Below are 22,807 nucleotides of genomic sequence, written 5' to 3' on the forward strand. Positions count from 1 at the left end.
GAGCAAGCCATGTGTGCCTTGAGTGCATAGCCCATTTCACACAAAAGAAAAAGCAAAGATTCTTGGGCTATATAAGACACTTTTAGCATTGGGATAAAAGGGAGCATAAACCTATGGTTGTGTGTGGCGGTTGGAGCTCCCATCTACTTTCATCTTCCATTTTCCTTCATAGCTTTCCTTCGAAGGAGTTATGAGCAGATATATACTTGAGTAATCCTGGAAGACAACAAACATGTGATGCATTATTTGAAGAGAACAAAAGGTTACATGCTTACTTATTAGAAGTTTGATAATTCAGAGACCATCAAGTATTCAGACTCTGATTTTGCTGGATATCAAGACAGTAGATGCTCTACATCTGGATACATATATATGTTGGTTGGAGGAGCTATATCTTGGAAATATGTTGAATAGACTCTCATAACTTCTTCAACCATGGTTGTAGAGTAATTGCTTGTTTTGAGGCATCTAATCATGGGATATGGCTATGGAACTTTGTCACTAGTTTGTGTGTTGTCGATGGCATTGAAAGACCAATGAGAATTTATTGTGATAATAACTTGGTAGTTCAATACTCCAACAATAATAGGAGTACAACTAAGTCAAAATTCATTGACAACATTCTAGTTGTTGAGGAAAGAGTTCAGAATAGGCAAATAAAGCATATAGAAACTAATTTCATGCTAGCTAGTCCACTTACTAAAGGTTTGGTACCTAAAGTTTTTCATAAACACACTGCTCATATGGGTGTAATTTCATGTATACCTTAGTAGGAGTTTCGTTTATGTTCTATATCTTATGTTTTCTAGATATTTGTATTGTTTGGATTTTCTATAGAAATAAAGTTGATGTTTATCATTCTATTATGAGTTTGTTTTGTGTGCAATATTTATGTTGCATTTGGATTTATCTATATAAAGAATAAAGTTTGGACTAGTCAAAAATATATATGATTAAGATCACATTGCATGTAATTTTCATGCTGCTTATCCATACTTGATCTATGTCATCAAGTATGAGTGACAATGATGATCATTGTGGCTTAGTCACGTTAGGTTGTGATGAAAACCACAATGGTTCTTTGTTGTTGTATGAGATGAACTAGGTTGTTTAAAGAGGGGTCTAAAAGTAAATAACATATGATCGTACGCTTAAAAAATTATGTGGTATAAATGTTTAAGGTTAATATGAAGCCTAAGTGGGAGATTAATAAGAATTTTATAATTCCTAGTTAATTAATATGGGCTACATATTTTACAATAACATTTATATATGTTATTTACATTTAGATGGACTCAAGATAAATGATCTAATTTAGTGAGCCCATTAGTGATAAGAATCCTGAAACTGCCCAAATATAGGGATCTATGGCCAGGAGTAGGACCAAACAGTCAGTGAATACCCTCCAACAAATGGTAGCAGGCATACTTAATAAGGCCCAACTGGAGAAGGATGAAGGCTCAGAGGCAGAGGCACTACTAAGCATATTAATCATTGTTGAAGGCCCAGACTAATTTGAAGGCCCATGCCAAATATGTTCTATTTTTTATTTATAATTTTTTCATTGTAATTTTGGCCCAAACTGATTTAAAGGCCCATGTCTATTTCTATTTTTTCGTTCAGATACACTATATGTATGGATTTCATTTTCAATAGATGCACTTTTTGCATTTGATAAAAATTTGTGAGAACTTCTCTCTGGATTCTTCATTGAACCAATCTCGGACTTATCAAGGTAATCCTTATGGCGTCTACCCTAACTTAACTTCCCTCTCTGGAAGTGGCGTCATCCAAAATTCTGTAACATGTATCAAACGATCCGCTCCTAGTAAGGATCACATCATCTAGTATCAGAGCTTCGACTCTTGATACAAGTTCTATCCTATCCATTTATTTTTCTTTATAATTTGTCTAGGTTCGTGTTTTCTTCTTGTTTTGTTATTTGCGTTCTTGTTTGCGTCTTGGTGCGTTCTTGTTGTGTTCTTGTTCTTGTTCTTGTTCTTGTTCTTGTTCTTGTTTTTGTTTTTGTTCTTGTTCTTGTTCTTGTTCTTGTTCTTGTTCTTGTTCTTGTTCTTGTTCTTGTTCTTGTTTCTTGTTTCTTTCAAACTGTGTGTAAAAAAAAATTGTTTGAATTATGTTTCAAATTCTATTTGGGGACAATTTGGCTTACTGGAAGGACTTATGGGTTTAGGGTTTAGTAGGCTCTTGAATCTATTTGCCTATTTTCCTGTTGAACAAATTGCCTATTGAACAAATTGCCTAAATTATCCTAGACGAATTTGAAAAGAAAGCATTATAAAAAAAGTTACAGAAAGTTTGAAAAAAAAAGGAAGAAAGTGGGTGCTTGATCTTTGAATGCAGATTTGAGGCAGTTAAAGGCGTTTTTTTGGCAAAAAAAATCATGGACCAAGTCTCCTTCAAGAGTTTTGCTAGGGATTCTCCTCTGAATTCTGAGCGTTTTGACATATAGTAGGCCTCAAATGGACAACCGTAGCAGAAGTTATGACCATTTGAAATTTACATGCCATCTTCGTTAATTTTGTTCTCTTCTTCTCTGTGATTAAGTAGCTTCTTTGTTTCTTCTATTTGTTAACTAAATTTGTTATCCAAATCAAATATGTTATCCAAATCAATTTTGTTATCCAAATCAAATTTGTTATCTAAATCAATTTTTTTATCCAAATCAAATCTGTTATCCAAATCAATTTTGTTATCCAAATCAAATTTGTTATTGAGTCTGTGATAATTAAATTTTCTTTCCTGTTATATTACCTTGTGTGTCTAATTTGATTCATCCAGGAAATTAAGAGGGAGGGAGTGGTAAAAGGCAAAAGTGAAAAACATCACACAAAAGCCTATATTGAGAGCATCAAACACGAGTGTACTACCATCAAAGAGAGGAAACACGTGAGTAGAGTGTGGTGAGGTCCTAAAACCTTTTTTTCTAAATTACTACAGAAGATTTTGTTCTCTATTTATTATGGCAGGAGCTGGTGATGGTGGTGGTGATTATCATCAGCTGGACGGATCTCAGCGTTTATTATTGGACGTAATGATTATAGAGATGCAACGATTGTTGAACCGTAATAATGAAGAGCTCTATGGAAAAATAGAAGGTATGGAGAACCAACTAAATCAGAATACTGGAAGACATTATGGTGGTAACAGAGTGTGTGTTGGACCTAGGCAACACAAAATAGAGGGGTAGAACATAATTGAGGGAGTAAAACTCAATGTACCTCCTTTCAAGGGCAGGAGTGATCCAGATGCCTACCTTGACTAAGAGATGAAGATTGAGCATGTATTCTCCTGCAATGATTATACTGAAGGACAAAAGGTAAAATTAGTAGCAGCTAAATTCTTAGACTATACCCTTGTTTGGTGGAATAAAAATCAAAGAGAGATGGTGAGAGAGGAAGGGCGAGAGATAGATACATGGACTGAGATAAGAAGGATTATGTGAAATAGGTATGTTCTAACTAGCTACAGCAGAACCATGCGACAAAAACTCCAGAGGCTGTCCCAAGGAAGTTTAACTGTGGAGGAGTACTACAAGGAGATGGAGATGGCACTAGTGAGGGCTAACATTGAAGAGGAAACTTAAGACACAATGACTCATTTTCTAAGTGGCCTAAATCCAAACATTAGAGATGTTGTTGAATTACAAGAGTATGTGGAATTGGATGACTTACTGCATAAGGCAGTCCGGGTTGAACAACAGTTGAAGAGGAAAATTGCAGCAAGAAGGAACTCATCCAAAAATTTCAACCAAAACTAGACCAACAAATCTAAGAAGGAGGGAGGCAACTCGTCCAGTCCACATGGAAAGTCAGTAGTGTCCAGTGCTGAAACTAAGCATAATTCTGCCTCATCATCCAACACAGATACCAGAAACATAAAATGCTTCAAATGCTTAAGAAGAGGACATATTGCTTTTGAATGTCCAACCAGGAGGACCATGATCATCAAGGCAAATGGAGAAATCACCAGTGAATCTGAAATCAGTGAAGAAGAAAAGGTGGAAGAAAAGCTTAAGGAGGAAGCTATGTGATGTAGTTCCATGTGGAGCTTGTAGGCCTTGGATCTTCTTCATCAATGGAGTCCTTTGCTTCTTGAAGATCAATGACAGAGGAATAGAGAAGGAAGAAAGATGATTGGAGACGTCACTTCAAGGAGAAGATGAGTCAAGAACAAGTTCACCACCATAGGAAGCCATGGATAAGAGCTTGAAGGTAAAAGAAGATGAGTGGAGGGAGAAGGAGAGAAGGAGTACGAAATTTTGTGCCTCAAATGAGGTTTGAACTTGAAGTGTAATTCTCAAATGATCAAAGTTCAAAAAATGCACACACATGGACTCAATTTATAGCCTAAGTGTCACACAAAATTGAAGAGAAATTTAAATTTCTATTCAAATATCACTTGAATTTGTGGAGCCAAAATTTCACTAATTATGATTAGTGAATTTTAACTATGGTTCAGCCCACTAATCCAAGATCAAGTCCAAGATTCTCCACTAAGTGTGCTTAGGTGTCTTGAGGCATGTAAAGCATGAAGGACATGCACAAAGTGTGACTATATGATGTAGTAATGGGGTGTAACAAGAAAATGCTCATCTCCCCCTCTAAAATTTAATTGGATTGAGCTTCTCCCAATTCAGTTAAATTTATTTCCCCCCACACACACAAATATTCACTTAATGCATGTGAAATTACAAAACTACCCCTAATACAAAAACTAGTCTAGGTGCTCTAAAATACAAGGGTTGAAGAATCTTACATTTCTAAGGTACCCTACCTACATTATAAAGCCCTAAATACAAGGTCCAAAAACAATGAAACCTTAATATGATATGTACAAAGATAAGTGGGCTCATACTTAGCCCATGGGCCTGAAATCTACCTTAAGGCTCATGAGAACCCTAGGGCCCTCTCTTGCATCTCTGGCCCAATCTTCTTGGAATCTTCTATCCAATGCCCTTGGGGGGTAGGATTGCATCACTATGTAGGGTGATATGCTAATGGTGAGAAGGCCCTTGGGAAGTCAGATGCAACCACTGGACGATACCCAAAGAGAAAATATTTTCCACACCAGATGCACAATCAATGGTAAGATATGCTCTTTAATTGTTGATGGAGGAAGTTGTACCAATGTTACAAGTTCTAGGTTAGTGTCTAAACTGAATTTGGATACTAAGCCCTATCCTAGGCCGTATAGACTTCAATGGCTTAGTGAAAATGAAGAGGTAAAGGTTACTCAGTGGGTTGAGGTGTGTCTCACCATTGGAAGATACAATGATAGGGTGCTGTGTGACGTGGTTCTAATGGAGGTGACTCATATACTATTAGGAAGACTATGGTAGTATGACACCAAAGCAGTGCATGATGACTTCACCAACAAGATTTCTTTTCAGCACCATGCCCAGAAAATTATTCTTAAACCTCTATCCCCAAAAGAAGTGTGTGATGACCAAATCAGAATGAGAGAAAAGAGAGAACAAGAGAAAGAAACGAGTGATACACCTGAGAGAAAGAGTGATACACATGAGAGAAAATTTAATTGTTTAGCAAAGGCGAGTGAAGTGACAAAAGTGTTACTTGCTCGTGAGCCACTCTATCTACTGTATTGCAAAGACAGTAAAATTTCTACTGATAATTCTAATGAGTTAACTATTTTTGTTCCTCATGGGCTGCCACCTTCAAGAGGCATAAAACATCAAATTGACCTCTTTCCAGGAGCTTCATTGCCTAACAGGCCAGCTTACAAAAGCAATCTCCAAGAGACTCATGTTGTTGATTTATTTTCAAGGAAGTGGTGCGTCTCCATGGACTACATAGAAGCATTGTTTCAAACTGAGACACCAAGTTCCTTAGTCACTTTTGGAGAACACTATGGGGTAAGGTTGGAACAAAGCTTCTCCTTTCCACCACATGCCATCCTTAAACCGATGGCCAAACTGAGGTAGTAAACAAAACTTTGTCTTTTCTTCTTAGAGATGTGATTAAAAAGAATATAAAGAGTTGGGAAGAATGTCTACCTCATTTTAAATTTGCATACAATAGGGTTGTACATAGCACTACACAACACTCTCCATTCGAAGTAGTGTATGGTTTTAACCCCTTGACTCCTCTTGATTTGTTACCATTGCCTAACATTTCTGATTTTAAGCATAAGGATGCACTGGCTAAAGTTAAGTATGTGAAAAGATTGCATGAGCAGGTGAAGACTCAAATTGCAAAGAAGAATGAAAGCTATGTCAAGCAAGCCAATAAGAACAGGAAGGAAGTGGTACTTGAACCAGGTGATTGAGTTTGGATACACATGAGGAAGGAGAGGTTCCCTAAACAAAGGAAGTCCAAACTTCAACCTAGAGGAGATGGACCTTTCCAAGTACTAGAGAGGATCAATGACAATGCTTATAGGATCAATATTCTAAAAAGTTCTTCATTTAATGTTACTGACTTGACTCCATTTGTTACAGGTGATGATGTTGAACATTTGAAGGCAAATGCTTTCCAAGAAGAAGGGAATGATAAGAATCTTGAAACTGCCCAAATACAAGGACCTATGACCAAGAGTAGGACTAAACAGTCAGTGGATGCCCTCCAACAAATGGTAGCAGACATACTTAACAAGGCCCAAGTGGAGAAGGATGAAGGCCCAAAGGCAGAGGCACTACAAAGCATATTAATCGTTGCTGAAGGCCCATGCCAAATATGTTCTATTTTTTATTTATAATTTTTTCGTTGTAATTTTGGCCCAAACTGATTTAAAGGCCCATGTCTATTTTTATTTTTTTTATTCAGATACACTATATGTATGGATTTCATTTTCTATAGAAGAACTTTTTGCATTTGATAAAATTTTGTGAAAACTTCTCTCTGGATTCCTCGCTGAACCAATCTCGGACTTATCAAGGTAATCCTTGTGGCATCTACCCTAACTTATCTTCCCTTTCTAGAAGTGGCATCATCCAAAACTCTGTAACCTGTATCAAGCGATCCGCTCCTAGTAAGGATCACACCAATTAGATTGTTAACAGAAAACTAATATGGGTTTAATTAGCAAAAATTAGTTTGGCCTATTAGGGAATAATAAAAACTTTAATAAGTTTAAACCTGAGGCACAATTATGGTCCCTAACACACAAAATTAGGAATAGTTTCTCCCCTCCATATCTGAATAAAAAATGAAGGTCCCATAAGGAAGAAGGTGATTTGGTTGAGGAAGTTCATTAAATCAACTGTTCATGACCATTATTAGATTCTGCTATGTTTGTTTGATCAAACTCTATGAACTTTGGTATTCCTTAAACCATTCTCTTGATAATATGATATAATGTGTTTTAGTGTTCATTTGATATTTTATACAGTTTGTTAAAATTTCAACATCATTTGTATGTGTTGATTGTTGTGTAATTACTTATTTGTTGATGTAACCAAATTATTTATATATATGATGATATTAGCCTGATTCCTAAAACATATATTAATTAGCATCAAAATCTTCAATTCCTAAAATACATCTATAAATATACTTCTAAGAATATTTATGAACAACAAAATATATTTTAGTCATTCCTAAAAGTCATAATTTCTAGGCATGAAAAAATGTTCCCTGTACCAAACGCACCTTAAATGCATCCAATAAATTAAATATTAATCATTGAATGGAAAAATGCACAAACATCGTTTTACGAGAGTATCATTCTAATACCACCCTAAAGAAATGAAGTTTTACAAATGTTATTTGTTGAACTACAAAAAGACAAAAAGGAGAAGCTATCATGAGCATACCTAACACTAAAAGAAAGAAGACGCAAATTGGATTTCCAAAAATGTTAGTGCGCCCATTGTTGAAGTGGAAAAATTCACCTAATTTGCATTGTTACTAGAGCAAAAAGACTATAAAACATATCGGTTAAGTTGATATTCCAAAACAACAAATGAATAGCTTATTGTGCATTTATTGCAAAAACTAAAGTGCTTTAGATCAATGTTTCCCCTCCAACATCAAACAAGTATGAAGACTATAAATAGAGGAGAGTTTGCATTTATCAATAAGTTAACAACTTGAAAAAACTACATTCAATGCACTTTTGCAAACTCTCTTGTTCTATTTGTACATTTATTGTAAATACTCTATGAAGTTAACATCTTATATGGATTACTATTTTAAGTGATTATGTAGCTACCAATTTACTCCCACAAAATAATTTTTTTATTTGTTATATTTGATAATAAAAAATTATCCCCATTAAGAAATAGATGTTACACCCGAAAGACATTTTTTTTAAAATGGATGTAAGAAAAGGGAGTAAATTATTACTAATCATACTTGTTTATCATTTTTTAGTGTTACCTTTCCATTTTCTAATACTAAACACATGTAGTAAGTCAATGATACTAACACACACCTCGACCTAATTGTAATTTGTAGAAACTTAGATAATTTAAATTTTTTGTCATGAGATTATGTATTCCATAAAAGTTTATATTATTTTATTTTGGAAAAGTATTATTCTTCATATTGTCTTCTTGCCCCCAACTAAATAAATTTACTAGATCTGTCCCTGATCTTACACTTTGATTATGGGTAAAGGAAACGATGCTTTTGTATAGTAATCAAGTTAAAATACATAAATGCATGCCATGAGCCAACAATATGGTCTTTTAAATAAACTTCTTAATAAACATTTATAAGAGAAAAAATAAAAAATTAAAATGAATTATGTTCCTCCAATAAGTTAAAATTAACTTGTGCATAAGTTAATTTTAATTTATGAGAGAATCTTAATTTATTTTACTGTCATATTTTCTTTGTCGTTCTTATTAAAGGCTTATCTAAACAAGGCCATACTTATTTACTAATTTTCCTCCTGAATTCTTGTTGTGTGCTTGTTGCATGATGCCATGCATAATGTAAAGGCATTTCCAACATCAATGTTATGTAGTAAAAGATAATTCAAGAAATATTGAAAGACTTCATTTTTTCAATCCTTTCATTCCATAAATGTATAAACTACATATTACTTTTAGCATTTTACTATTTCTAGTGTTAGACACACAACTAGAATTTCCTAGTTTTATCTGTTTTGGAGTGATTCGACACTTGTTATCAATGTTAAATAATAGGAAAAATTGTATTTTTGGTTCCTCTAGGTTTTTTTAATTTTGATTTTGGTCCCCCTTTAAAATTATTGACGAATTTTGTCCTCCTATTTTATCCAATCACGCAATCTTGGTCCTCCAGTTCAGAATTGGACGTTGACTGTTACAAAGGGATGTTGACTGCCACATGTCACGTTCTTATTTGATGATGACTGCCACATGTCATATTCTGATTGGATGAAGATGAAATACATTATTGTTGTCATTGGTCAATTAGAACATGACACGTGACAGTCATAATCCAATAAGAACGTGACACGTGGCAGTCAACGTCCAATTATAGACTGGGGGACCAAGATTGCATGATTGGATAAAATAGGAGGACAAAATTCATCAATAATTTTAAAGGGGGACCAAAATCGAAATTGAAAACAACTAGGAGGCCCAAAAATGCAATTTCGCCTAAATTTTTTTATTGTCATTATTTGTTTAATTTTATACCGTCTTAGCAATTTTGGTGGAAAGAATTAACTTTATAACTTATTGGTCTAGGAAGGAAAGAAACAAAGAATGGTCAAATTAAAAATTTGTTGGATTTAATTGTTTTTAAGAAATAAAAGAGAAATTACATATTCTTGGTTTGTAATTAAAGTAAAAACAGAGGACATTGCCTTTTGGACTTCATCATTACCCATGCATCAAATTCTTAGGGCACATTATTTTATGAAAGGATTGTGCATTTGTTAACCTAAAAACTAAAGGATACAATGGAGAACTTAAGGAACTAGCAAGTAAGTAAACATTTATCTTTTTGTCATCTAATTATAGTCCTTTCTGTCAATAAGTTGGACATTTTGGTCACTCCACATAATGTTGCATAAAAATATGAATAAGTTAACTATTTTTCTCCATTTCTAGTTTGTTCTCATTTCTTTTGTTTTCTTCCTCTTAACTTTTCTTCAACTAGAAACATAAGGCCAATATGTCTTGTATGCTAGTGCTTATTTTTCTCCTATCAAACATAATTATATGAGAAAATTATTGATCAATCTACTGCAAGACAAAATCTATTTTTGTTAATAGGTTTATTTGTAGGATATCTTAATCCCTTTGCATGTATTACTATTTACAGTAGAATCTTAATCTATAAAAGAAAAAAGAGAAGATATAATACTATTGTGCTTTATCAACAATATGCTTCCCAACTATTGAGCTAACTAGCTTATGGTATACTATATTTCAACCATTGTTCTCAATTGGTATGTTGCATAGTGTTAGGGGTGCCAACCTTGCTGGGATGCCTATCACTATGGTTTTGCATATCATTTTAGCTTAAAAAACATACATAATGTTTTTTAATATCCTAGTTTTTTCCCTAATATGGTCACAATACTTTTCTTGGCATTGGCGTTATTGTTCGGACATGTTGGATGTATCCTTCATGAGGATTTCATACTACATATGTCATTCTTGTTCTTGCATACGCCTTTCCTGTGTCTCTATTAACCGAATAAGTTTTGATGTGTTCATATTTTTGTCCTTCATTACACTTTCTATGCCAGATAAATTGAGAATGCTAGAAGCTTTTATTTTGTTTGCTCTTCCTTTTTGCTGCTTTTTGTCCAATTTGGCGAGACATTGGTGATGATGTATCATATTTTTTGACTTCAATGGGTGTCTCTGGGTTGATCTTTCAACAACAACCAAGCATGCTCAACCTCAATTTTTTTTCCTGTATCTTATGAGTAAATCATATGAGCATCAGCCAAAACATCTTTCTTTGAACTTCCACTTCTATGTTTATTTGGTTGTTTGTAGCACCGTTAAACTTTTGAACTGGATGATGGATCCTATTCCATCGTGATTTCAATTGAGTCCAACTTCTTTCACAAAATTGCTCGCTCTGATGCATATAATCATTGTTGTATGCATTTTTTTTATCCTTTCCCAATATTGCTTTGATGTTTGGTTGTTCCTATTGCTCTGATGCATATAATCACACTACCCAAATTTATAGTAAACAGTGTTCCTATTGGTGAAAAAAATTTATCCACAACCATATCTTTGAACAATAATATTCTATCAACGTTAATATTCTTTTAACGTTTTAATTCTTCACCTCTCCACTTCCTACTTCCCAATACATACATTTTCAATTTTTTTTTAACCTTCCCGAGAATTCTAGACCGTTCCCACTATCACTTCCCCATGTTCACTTTTCTTTGTGAACCTTCACTTCCCCACTTCCCCCACTTCCCTACTTCTCTTTCTCTTCTTTTCTTCATCGCGACACCACCATCCCGCCACACCACCATCACGCCACACCCTCTCTTCTTTTCTTCATCGCGGCACCACCACCGCGCCACACCCTCTCTTCTTTTCTTCATCGCGGCAACCATGGCGGCACCACCATCGCGCCACACTCCCTCTTCTTTTCTTCATCGCGACACCACCATGGCGGCACCACCATCGCGCCATGCACCACCATCGCGGTTTGTATTTTAACTTGTCCACTCCTTTCAAGTTTCAACCTTGTCTATTCCTGGAACGGAATAGAAGATTAGTAAAGTTGAGTTTAACTCTGAATTTTTTTGAGATTCTCTTCAAGCCGTGGTTGTATTTTTTTTAGATCTGTGAGATGGTTGTATTTTTGGGTTTGTATTCTGAGTTTTTTTCCGTTGTTTTTCCTCTTTTTTGACATGGGTGGTTGATGTTGGATAATAATATTTTATCATAAGGATCGATTTCTTATATAAGATGTGTTTCTTTTGTTTTTTTTTTTTAAAGATTCGATTTCACCACACAGACACGCTCCAGTGGACAGTTTCTTTACGAAACCGTTTCTTCAACTGAAGGAACCAGGTAAGAATTCTGCGCTAGAGATGCTCTTAGAGTTTAAAATATTCTTCCTTCTATATTTCTTTCCAACTATTCCTTGTTAGTTCTGACGAGTACAACCTTTTATTTCTCTCATGGAAAATCAAATTTCTTTTTCCCTTTTCCCTTCCATCAAAGGTTCTTTTTTTTGTCCAAAAATACTCTCTGGTTTGATCACAACGGTTCTTGTAAGTCGTGATATGAACTTCCTTTTTTGTTTTAACTGTGTTGTTGGTCCTTTAAAATTGCATCAGTAGGAGTGAATAGGATGGGTTAGCAATGTTAATGTTGAAATGGTGACTTTAATGTTTATGTGCTTTTGAGACCCATGTGTGTCCACGCGCGCATGCTATAGTGCGTTTTTAAAGAGGATAGAAAATGTTATCACTGCTTTTTTAGTAAGAGAGAACTATAGAAAGAAAGACGAAATGGTGAGGTGTACGTATGCGATGGATCTATGTGAGAATGAATGTGTGTATTGTGTCTAAGAATGTTTTGCAATGTCAACCCAAATGAAAAATATAGTGTCTTCATTGATTTAACACTTTTCAAAATTAGATGGTGTTGTTCACTAATCTAATAAAAATGAAAAAGAGAGTATCGTCAATGTGGATACTCAAATGCACCTAGAAGTGACTGTCCTCTCCCATTGAGAACTCCTTCACGATATTAGGAATAGACTTGTCAGGAGTGTTTGTTCACTCAAAACCTTGTAGATGGTTGTCACATTGCTTTAGCTTAAAGATGCATAGTAAGTTGAAACCACAAGAAGAAAGAAATAATTGAACAACAGCGCAATGAACGGAAAACATGGATGGTTTGGCGTCATATTTTGTTTTTCTAGATTTTTAAGGTTTTGGTTAATTTTAAAGGTGTGGCAGCATTGTTGGTTTGGAGGTGAAGGGGATTAGTGAATTGGGTTTTATGATTGGTAAAGATAAAGATAAAACAGCAAAGAGAAAAAAAAGGTGTTAAAAATTCCAAGGCTTCCAGAAATTAATGTTCTGGAGTGTTAAAATCTCAAAATTAATTTCCAAAATGAGGATATATATTTTTTATAAAAAATATGAAAACAAAAAAAAGATGTATAAGTAAAAAAGACAGATGTAAATAACAATTGCTTAGATTAATATAGGCCATTACTTCTATGTAATTTTTAAATAATATAATATCTTTACACTTATGTTATAGAGCAAATTGTGATCATTAATCCTTTTAGGCATTCTTAATTTGCTCCTTATATGCATGTAACACATTTTTAATTTAGTCTATGTAATAAAATAAAGTATGTGTTATGTATATATGCATAAGGATCAAATTAAAAATATGTACAAGAGTAAACAATCAATGCATGACGACAAAGATCAAACTAGTAATATTTGTATATATATAAGAACCAATTTAACAAATTTTTAGGACCAAATTGAGAATATGACACATATAGGACTAAATTTAATTTTTATTTATTTATCTTTTAATTCAACACACAGTACTACAAGGTATTGGTTGTTTCACATTATGTTCTTTTATTTGAAGGAATATGAAGATAAGAATATATATACCTATTTTTACTATGTTGTATGTTAATGTTATATCTTCATGTTTCAAACAAGCTCTACTCATGAATAAGGATGAGTAAATAATATTCTCATGAGAATACAAGTTATTTTTCTACAATAGCTACCTATTTTTACTATATTCTACTATATATTTTTTTTTTACTTTTTTTAATTTTTTAATTAAATAAATTTTAAATTTTCTGCAATTATTAAATACCAACAAAACATGTCTATGTGAATAATATTCCTAAACAAAATAATATCTTCAAGAATGTGATTTTTCAAGTATGCAAGATTATATCGTAAAACAAAATAAATTTTACAAAAAGTGAAAGATTTCTTAGATTGTACAAAAGTAAATTTGAATCATTAGATGAGATGGTTTTGAAATAGTTAATATTTTTGTCATTAAATGGTTCGGATGTACTTTCGTACTGTGCAAAAAAGTTAGAACTTGTCGCGAAACAAACGTCCCCTTGAGTATTCCAAATTCACCAACAATCAAATGCAATGTAGTGAAACTTGCTCACGCCCCACTCCCCACTGTCTGGTGTCATGGTGGAGATTCCCAAATGCCTCTCACCCCACCATCTTCTCAAGCTCCTCAAAGCCGAAAAATCAGCCCCCTCCGCCACGTGGCCGCCGATCCCGCCCTCCTTCTCTCCCACGCGCCGCGCATCGTCGTCGCCATTCGCTACCCCTTCCCAGAGGACATGCCCCTCACTCTCCTCAAAGCCTACGCCAAAACCCGCATGCCTGACGAAGCCCTGCATGTGTTCCAAACCATGCCTCACGTGTTTGGGTGCTCCCCAACCATTTGCTCCTTTAACACCCTCCTCAATGCGTTCGTGGAGTCACACCAGTGGGCACGTGTGGAGAACTTCTTCAAGTACTTCGAAGCTGCATGTGTGACGTCGAATGTTGAAACCTATAATGTTCTGCTGAAGGTTCTGTGTAAGAAGGGTGAGTTCGAGAAGGGTCGGGGGTTGCTGACGTGGATGTGGGGTGCGGGGATGAGCCTTGATAAGATCACCTACAGGACTTTGATTGGGGGTGTGGCGAAGAGTGGGGATTTGGGGTTTGCGCTTGAGGTGTTCGATGAAATGCGTGAACGAGGGGTAGAGCCTGATGTGGTGTGTTACAACATGATCATTGATGGGTTTTTCAAAAGGGGGTATTTTGTGAAGGCGGGTGAGATGTGGGAGAGGTTGTTGAGAGAGGAATCGGTGTTTCCCAGTGTTGTGAGTTATAATGTTATGATTAGTGGGTTGTGTAGGTGTGGGAGGTTTAGTTAGGGTTTGGAGATTTGGGAGAGGATGAAGAGGAACGAGAGGAAGTGTGATTTGTTTACATATAGCGCTTTGATTCACGGGTTGAGTGAGGTGGGGAATTTGGGTGAAGCAAGGAGGGTTTATGAGGAGATGGTTGGGAGAGGGGTTAGGCCTGATGCTTAATGGGTTGTGTAAGTCGGGGAATATTGAGGAATGTTTTGAGTTGTGGAAGAAGATGGGGAAGTGCGGTTTGCGGAATGTGAGAAGTTATAACATATTTCTCTAGGGGTTGTTTGAGAATGGGAAGGTGGACAAGGCAATGGTGTTGTGGGATGGTTTGACGGAGGCGGATTCTGCTACTTATGGTGTGGTGATTCATGGTTTGTGTAGGAATGGGTATGTGAATAGGGCTTTACAGGTGTTGGAAGAGGCTGAACATAGGGGAGGTGGTGTGGATGAGTTTGCTTACTTGTCACTGATAAATGCATTGTGCAAGGAAGGGAGATTAGATGAGGCAGGTGGAGTTGTAAAACTTAGAATAAGCGTTGCTGTAAATTTAATTCTCATGTTTGTAATGTGGTGATTGATGAGTTTGTTAAACATTTCAAACTTGACAGTGCTGTTAAAGCTTTTAGGGAAATGAGCAGCAAAGGTTGCTGGCCGACTGTTGTGTCCTATAATATTCTTATAAATGGATTATTAAGAGCTGGAAGGTTTCGTGAGGCTTATGATTGCGTTAATGAAATGTTGGAGAAAGGGTGGAAACCAGATATTATCACATACAGTACGTTGATAGATGGTCTTTGTGAGAGCAAGATGATAGACACCGCCTTTAGGTTGTGGCATGAGTTTCTGGACACAGGGCATAAGCCTGATATTACTATGTACAACATTGCCATAGACTTTGTTCCTCTGGCAAAGTGGAGGATGCTCTGCAGCTTTATTCAACAATGAGGCAAAAGAATTGTGTTAATCTTGTAACTCACAATACCATCATGGAGGGGTTTTACAAAGATGGGAACTGCAAAATGGCATCAAAGATTTGGGCTCACATCTTAGAGGACAAGCTTCAACCCGACATCATCTTGTATAATATTACTCTTATGGGGCTCTCTTCTTGTGGTAGGGTGACAGATGCAGTTGGGTTTCTAGATGATGCTTTGGGGTGTGGTGTTCTGCCAACTGCCATTACTTGGAACATACTAGTTAGAGCGGTGATATTTTAAGGAGCTTCAACTTGATTCTTTTGTGCCCTAACATAGATTAAAATAATTTTTTTAACTCCTACTTTTCCCTCTTGTTGACTACATCAACACAAGTATATTATACTAAAATACAAGCATTTGGCTGGTATCCCACAAGAAAAGGGATTCTTGTGATGTTTTAGGTTTGAGACCGAGCATCGTTTTTTAGCATGTTTGTTTAAGATTGGTGGTTTCAACTGCACATGTGTTTGATGCAAATTGCCAAGACAATATTATGCTTCCTGATATTATTTTGTTGAAGGAAATTTGAGGCCCCTGGGCCAATAGCTTTTGGCGACTGCTGATGGACTACATATAATACAAACAGGAACATATGGTATCAGGTACCTGGGTGCAATACAGTTTTCCTCTAGGGTACCTAAAGTTTGGAGTTGCTGAACAGCAAAGGATGTGTGTTTTGGTTTCTGGGATATTTGTCTGTCTCATGTAAATTTGAGATATTATATGCCTCAGGCTTTACATGAGTTGATTGTATTCTGTAAGGCATAGGGAATTTCAGGCGGCAATTACTATACATCTCTATTTGATTAACCAACTTGTTAAGCTGTACATAAAGGAATGACATTGTGTAGTTATTAGTTTCTCATTAATTGTATATATGACATAAGACACAGAGATACACGTCAGGTTCCAAATGTACATGTCTAAAAACTAGTATGATAATAAGAGTATGTTTTTTTGTATTGACATAAGATGTGAAAAGTTTCATCAGCATCACTTGGTAACCCAGTTACTCAGATTTTGGTGATTGTAGTTATATCACCAATATCTGCTGTTGTTGATGCCAAAGCAAATTAGCATGATGTTATCAGGCCCAAGTTATAAGCTTCCACTTGGGTTTATTGTATCACGCAACATCCATTATACTTTTTGTCTTCCACAGAAACTTGCATTGAATCTCAGTAACAATTAAACTTCAGTTATTTTCCTCTTCTGTGTCGGTCTTTCTTTTTTCTCCAGTTTCTAATGACATTCTGTTCGTAGATGAACTGAGAAACTAAAGCCACAAGAGTAGCTCCAAGAACTGCTATTTTTTTCCAATCAGTTGATGATGAGGCAATAGAATCAACTATTGCAAAGGTCAGTAGGCCAATAAAGAGGAGGTAAAAGCCTTTCCTTGTTCTGCTACCAGCTTTTTCTCTGGCTACATCTTTGATTTTCTCTGCCTCCTCCTTGGCTTTTGATTTGTCAACAGGTGTCCTCCTTCTGAGGTTCTTAAAGAACAGCCCTTCATTTCTTCCATCCTCCATTTGAACTTCAAATTCACCTAGTTCTTTTTCATGCTCCTGAATCTCTTGTCTGTTAAGTTCTGCAGATTCCTCAAACTCCACCATCTGGCTCTCTATGTTTGCTGTTATCTGCCAAACACAAATGAACACAATAAGCGGTCATTACTAAAATACCTTTCACATATCGATTTTCCTCCATGCCGTGCTTGATGATTGATTGGCTAGTGTGTATGGCACAAGAGACAGACTTTTACCAAACCATGGTTTGAGACTTTCCAAATGCAAAAACCAAAAATACACTACATTGTTAACTCAAAAGTTGAAGCATACAATGGCACTAGCTTCATCTAATCCTTGGAGGGCATCTTTTCCAATCTTGTCAAACTCGGCCTTGGCTTCTTCACCAAACTGGGTTAAGTATTCAGATCTCTCATCAAAATAATCTGTGAGACGGACTTTCTGAGTTTGAAGCATGGCAATTTGGGCTAGCAGTTCTTGTTTACGAATATCTCCTGGTTGGGGAGCTTGAGATTCAGATTCATTGGACTTGCAGAGGCACAAAACAGAACCTTTTGTGTTGAGGCATCTGCTTCGGTTGATACCATATTTGATATTGGTAGGAGTGAAGAAAGGATGAAGGGATTTGAGTGCAATCATCTTTACATAACAATGCAAGCATGTATTTGCTTGGGTTAGAAAAACAATAGAGGAAGGAAACTCGGAGAGAAAAGGGTTGCAGCAGGACCAAATTTTATGTGTTGGCTGTAAGTATTTTGGGCCTCTTGTTTTCTGTAAATTATCTTTATTGGAAACAAAGATGGCGACATTTTTGTTAGAACGATACTTGGTACTTTTTCTCACGCCTGAAATTACGGATGCCGTGCATACTACAAAATCAAACTTAAAAGCCCAAAAAAAAAAGTTGGGAAAAAATAATTGGATTAAATTTGTTTTAGATCCTTATTTATGTTACATTATTTTAGATCCGATTATGAAAATCAATTTATTTCAATTTAGATTGAACTTATATGCAGATACGATTTCGTCAATTATCATATTATTTATACTTGTATAAGTAAATGCTTATTAATTAATTATTACTTTATTTTCTCTATTGTCTTATATTCTAATTTTATTAATTGGAGATAGTTTTGTTCAAAGTAAGATGAAATACTAAATGTGGGCATCTTTTAATGGGAATTCAAACCTTAGTTTATCGTATTATTAGTGATTAATCTCTTCTACTAAATTCAATTATGATGGTTTAAGATTTAATTGACTAGCTTTTCATACTGTGTAACATTTTTGCTTAATAGTTTAAGTTTTTATTTTTTGGTACAAATAGGAAAGAAAAGACAAAAGGAAACTAGGTACAAAAAGCTAAGTCATTGAGAAAAGCATTCAACACCCCATCAGGTGGCACTACATAAATGCCCAAAGTGTTATTTGCTCCTAAAGCTGCAAGTTGATCAGTTACGGTATTCCTTTCACGCGGTGCATGATAGATGGTAAGCTCCCAAGGCCTCCTCATCTGCTCCTTGATTTACATTCAGCTTGACATAGGGTGTATCAGGCTAAGAAGCACGGACGCGGCTCATCACCGGCGTGTTCCGCGTCGGACTCGCACCAGACACATATGCGGGTACGACTCCAGTGTGACGTGGTGTCCGTTGCCTCTGCTGTCACTGAACACGGTTGAACAGTAAGACACGCGCGGTTGGACGTGGCCCACCAAGTAGACACATGCGTCGCGGCCGAATAAGCCTTAGGTATTTTTATTATTTATTTAAAAATGTTTACCAAAAGAATAACTCTTCTACGTCTTTTCCTTGCTGCTCCCGCAAGCGCCTCCATTGCTGCACAGTGCCACGTCTGTTTCCTTCCTCGCGCAGGTAGTCCCTTGCTCCCTATTTCTTCTCTGGTTTTTCTCGCTGCCTTAGAAGGGTAGTGTGGTTCCACTTTGTTCAAATGACTTTAAACTTTTTACACTTTCTCTATATTTGTACTGGTATCTGTTGGCTTTCTTTGTGTTCTTAATTGTTATCCGCTGGCTATTGCATGTACCCCACTTCTTTATTTTATTGTAAAAATCAAATTTCTCTTTGTTTCTTTTCTTTGTTATCCGTTGCTTCTTTATTTTATGCGTTAACTCTTTCTCTTTCTTTGCTTCTTTATTTTATGCGTTAACTCTTTCTCTTTCTTTGTGCTGTTCAAAAAATATAAAAAGTAATTTTTGTCTTTATTTTATTGTAAATCTTGTGATAACATTCTTTTGCATATGTCATTAAAAAATTACCTTTCTTTTAATTTTCTTTATTTTCCTATTTATTCTTAAAAAAATTATTTGCTAAGTAATTAAAGAAATAACAACATATATATTGGAGAGGGAAAAATTGTAATAGATCACCTTTACATTAACTTTTTTTTGTAAATTCAAATTTTGAATGTTTCAGTTCATAAACATTTCACACATGCCTATGAATTTGAATGTTTCTTTATTTTCCTATTTATTCTTAAAAAATTATTTGCTAAAAAAGGTATCTAAATTGTTTAAAAAATGAAAAATAAAACAAATAATTTACAAAAACTAAAATTATCTTGAATAGTCCTGTTTTGAATAAAATTAAGTTACAACATGGCCAGTAAGACAAGAACAACATTGGTTAGAAATTGCTTTTTGTTGTTTGTGTTTTACTTAGAAATTTTTTACATTCATTTTTTATTTTTTTAAATTGTTGTAGAGATGAGTGTTTCTAGTCCTAGTCAAGCTAAAGAACAAGATGATGATACCAAACCTTTATGAACCTATGTTACAAAGATAAAAAGTGTAGGTGGTGGTGGAAATTATGAGGTAAAATGTAATATTTGTGATTTTACCTTTAATGGGTCTTACACTAGAGTGAGGGCACACTTGTTGAAGATGACAGGAAAGAGAGTTAGAGTTTGTCAAAAGGTAACAATTGCCAAACTTATAGATTTGAAGAAGATAGCCAATGAGGCTACATTGAGGGTGGAGAGGTCAAAAACAAAATTTGTGTTGTTGCCTTCGATTTCTACTGAACACCAAATGGATACAAACACTCTTGGTGTTGATCTAAAAAAGAGAAAGACATCAACTGTGGAAAATGCCATTAATTTGCAAACTAGAGAGACACTTGATCATGAAATTGCTAGGATGTTATACTCTTCGGGGCTGCCTTTTCATTTAGCAAGAAATCCTCATTATAGGAAGGCATTTGCCTATGCTGCCAACAATCAGATCAGTGGTTACCAACCTCCAGGTTATAATAAATTAAGGACAACATTACTTCAAAATGAGAAAAGACACGTGGAGAATTTGTTACAACCAATTAAAAATGCATGGAGCCAAAAGGGTGTGAGCATTGTTAGTGATGGATGGAGTGACCCACAAAGAATATCTCTTATTAATTTCATGGCTGTCATGGAGAGTGGACCTATGTTTTTAAAGGCCATCAATTATTCAAATGAGAGATCAAAGACAAGGATTTCATTGCCAAACATATAAGGGATGTATGGAGGTTGTGTTAGACTAAACCTTTTAACCTGTGATATTACAAACTACAAAAGAAACACAGGTTATTAACAAAATGCGGAAAATACAGATCAAATCATACTTCCAACCATTGCCATGAAGAGTTTCTTGTTTTTGGTTCTTCCAAGCTTTCTCTCTTTCTTTCTCTAGATGGTGTATCAGACTGAATTCGAAAGGGATGAGCTCAAGGACCAAATCCATGTGCTTTATATAGGCATTCTACCATCAAGAATGCATTTAATAGTCATTACCACTCATTATTGGCGGTTACAAATCATTAGTGGCCATTACCACCCATTAACATCCATTCAATTTGGCTTCCAAAACTGACGAGCGTTACAGATTTTCAAAATGTTAGGACTAAATTATTACATTCTCTCACTTGGTCCAAACATTTTGACTTAATGCTCAATCTTCTTAAGAAATGAATATACGAATCATAGTGATAGTTCCTCTTATAACGAGTAATATCATCCATGTATTACAATATACTCAATTTCCCAAACAATATACTCAAAGTGGTAATAAAACTTAATGAATAATTTTTCTCAAATAAATCAATGTGCACCCAAATATGAGAAAATATCATAATATAAAAGTTTCAATTTTAACATATAAGTATACAATCATAAAGTGGAACCAAGTCTCATTCTTTTTACATGATTCTTAAATTTAAACGGTGACATGCCCTTAGTTAAAGGATCAGTGATCATCAACTCAGTGCTTATATACTCAATGACCACTTTCTTATCTTTTACTCTTTCTCTAATGACTAAGTACTTAATGTTGATGTGCTTACTTCGACTTCCATTTTTATTATTCTTAGCCATAAAGACAGCAGCTGAGTTATCGCAAAAAATTCTTAAAGGCCTTGAAATAGTATCAACTATCTTTAGCCCATAAATGAAACTTTTAAGCCATACACCATGTGATGTAGTCTCAAAACAAGAGACAAACTCAGCTTCCATGGTAGAAGTAGCAGTCAAAGATTGCTTAACACTCCTCTATGAAATAACTTCACCAGCCATCATGAAAATATACCCAGATGTTGATCTACGAGAGTCAACACAGCTAGCAAAGTCTGAGTCTGAATAACCAATCACATTTAGATTGTCTGTCTGTCTATACATAAGCATGTAATCTTTGGTCCCTTGAAGGTACCTCAGCACTTTCTTAGCAGCTCTCCAGTGGTTAATACCTGGATTACTCTAATATCTTCCTAACATTCCAACTGCAAATGCAATGTCAGACCTTGTGCATACTTGAGCATACATGAGGCTTCCAACAACTGAAGCATAAGGAATGTTTTTCATTTGTTCCATCTCAAAGTCATTCTTTGGACATTGGTTCAAATTAAACCTATCACCCTTTACAATGGGAGCAACACTTGGTGAACAATCTTTCATCCGAAATCTCTCTAGAATTTTGTTAATATAGGTTTCCTGTGATAGACCAAAAATACCTCGAGATCTATCTCTATGAATCTTAATGCCGATGACATAAGATGCATCACCCATATTCTTCATGTCAAAATTCTTAGAGAGAAATTGTTTTACCTCATGTAGCAAACCCCGATCATTGGCTATAAGTAAAATATCATCTACATATAAAACAATGAAACATATTTTACTCCCACTGACCTTGTGGTATATGCATTGATCCATGGGGTTTTCATCAAAACCAAATGAAGAAATTATCCCATGAAACTTAAGGTACCACTGACGGGAAGCTTGTTTTAAACAATATATAGATTTATTAAGTTTGCAAACCAAATGCTCACCACTATTAGAGGAGAAACCTTCAGGTTGTTTCATATAAACCTCCTCCTCTAAATCACCATTAAGAAAAATTGTTTTCACATCCATTTGTTGCAACTCAATGTCAAAATGAGCAACTAATGCCAAGATTATACGAAGAGAATCTTTCTTAGATACTGGAGAAAAAGTC

At 35.3% G+C, this 22,807-nt stretch overlaps 1 protein-coding gene across 10 annotated transcripts; it reads left to right on the top strand.

Annotated features, from left to right (window-relative positions):
- The first annotated feature begins 11,249 nt into the window (after positions 1-11,249).
- On the top strand, positions 11,250-20,474 carry LOC106797162 (uncharacterized). Of its 10 annotated transcripts, none has more exons than XR_005889519.1 (6): positions 11,258-11,674; positions 11,894-11,968; positions 16,320-17,158; positions 17,274-18,071; positions 18,653-18,815; positions 18,881-20,474. XR_005889519.1 is itself a non-coding variant. In XM_041011694.1 (4 exons), the coding sequence occupies exons 1-4, from the start codon at positions 11,315-11,317 to the stop codon at positions 16,360-16,362; spliced, it is 345 nt and encodes a 114-aa protein (XP_040867628.1). In that variant the 5' UTR covers positions 11,250-11,314; the 3' UTR covers positions 16,363-16,939. The 10 variants fall into 10 exon arrangements, 5 of the variants coding, with proteins under 5 accessions (XP_040867628.1, XP_040867627.1, XP_025982498.1 ...); XR_005889517.1 differs by having other exon boundaries at positions 11,259-11,674; positions 16,320-17,181; XR_005889518.1 differs by having other exon boundaries at positions 11,260-11,674; positions 17,063-17,158.
- The last annotated feature ends 2,333 nt before the right edge of the window (positions 20,475-22,807 follow it).

This window comes from Glycine max, chromosome 18, assembly GCF_000004515.6.
Source record: "Glycine max cultivar Williams 82 chromosome 18, Glycine_max_v4.0, whole genome shotgun sequence".
Lineage (NCBI taxonomy): Eukaryota > Viridiplantae > Streptophyta > Magnoliopsida > Fabales > Fabaceae > Glycine > Glycine max.

Excerpts from the sequence above, each read along its gene's own strand:
- LOC106797162 (XM_026126712.2), top strand. The coding sequence starts at position 11,315 with ATGTTCACTTTTCTTTGTGAACCTTCACTTCCCCACTTCCCCCACTTC. Across the intron at positions 11,599-11,893 it reads CGCCATGCACCACCATCGCG|ATTCGATTTCACCACACAGA; the intron begins GTTTGTATTTTA and ends TTTTTTTTAAAG. Across the intron at positions 11,969-16,385 it reads TCTTCAACTGAAGGAACCAG|GAACATATGGTATCAGGTAC; the intron begins GTAAGAATTCTG and ends TAATACAAACAG.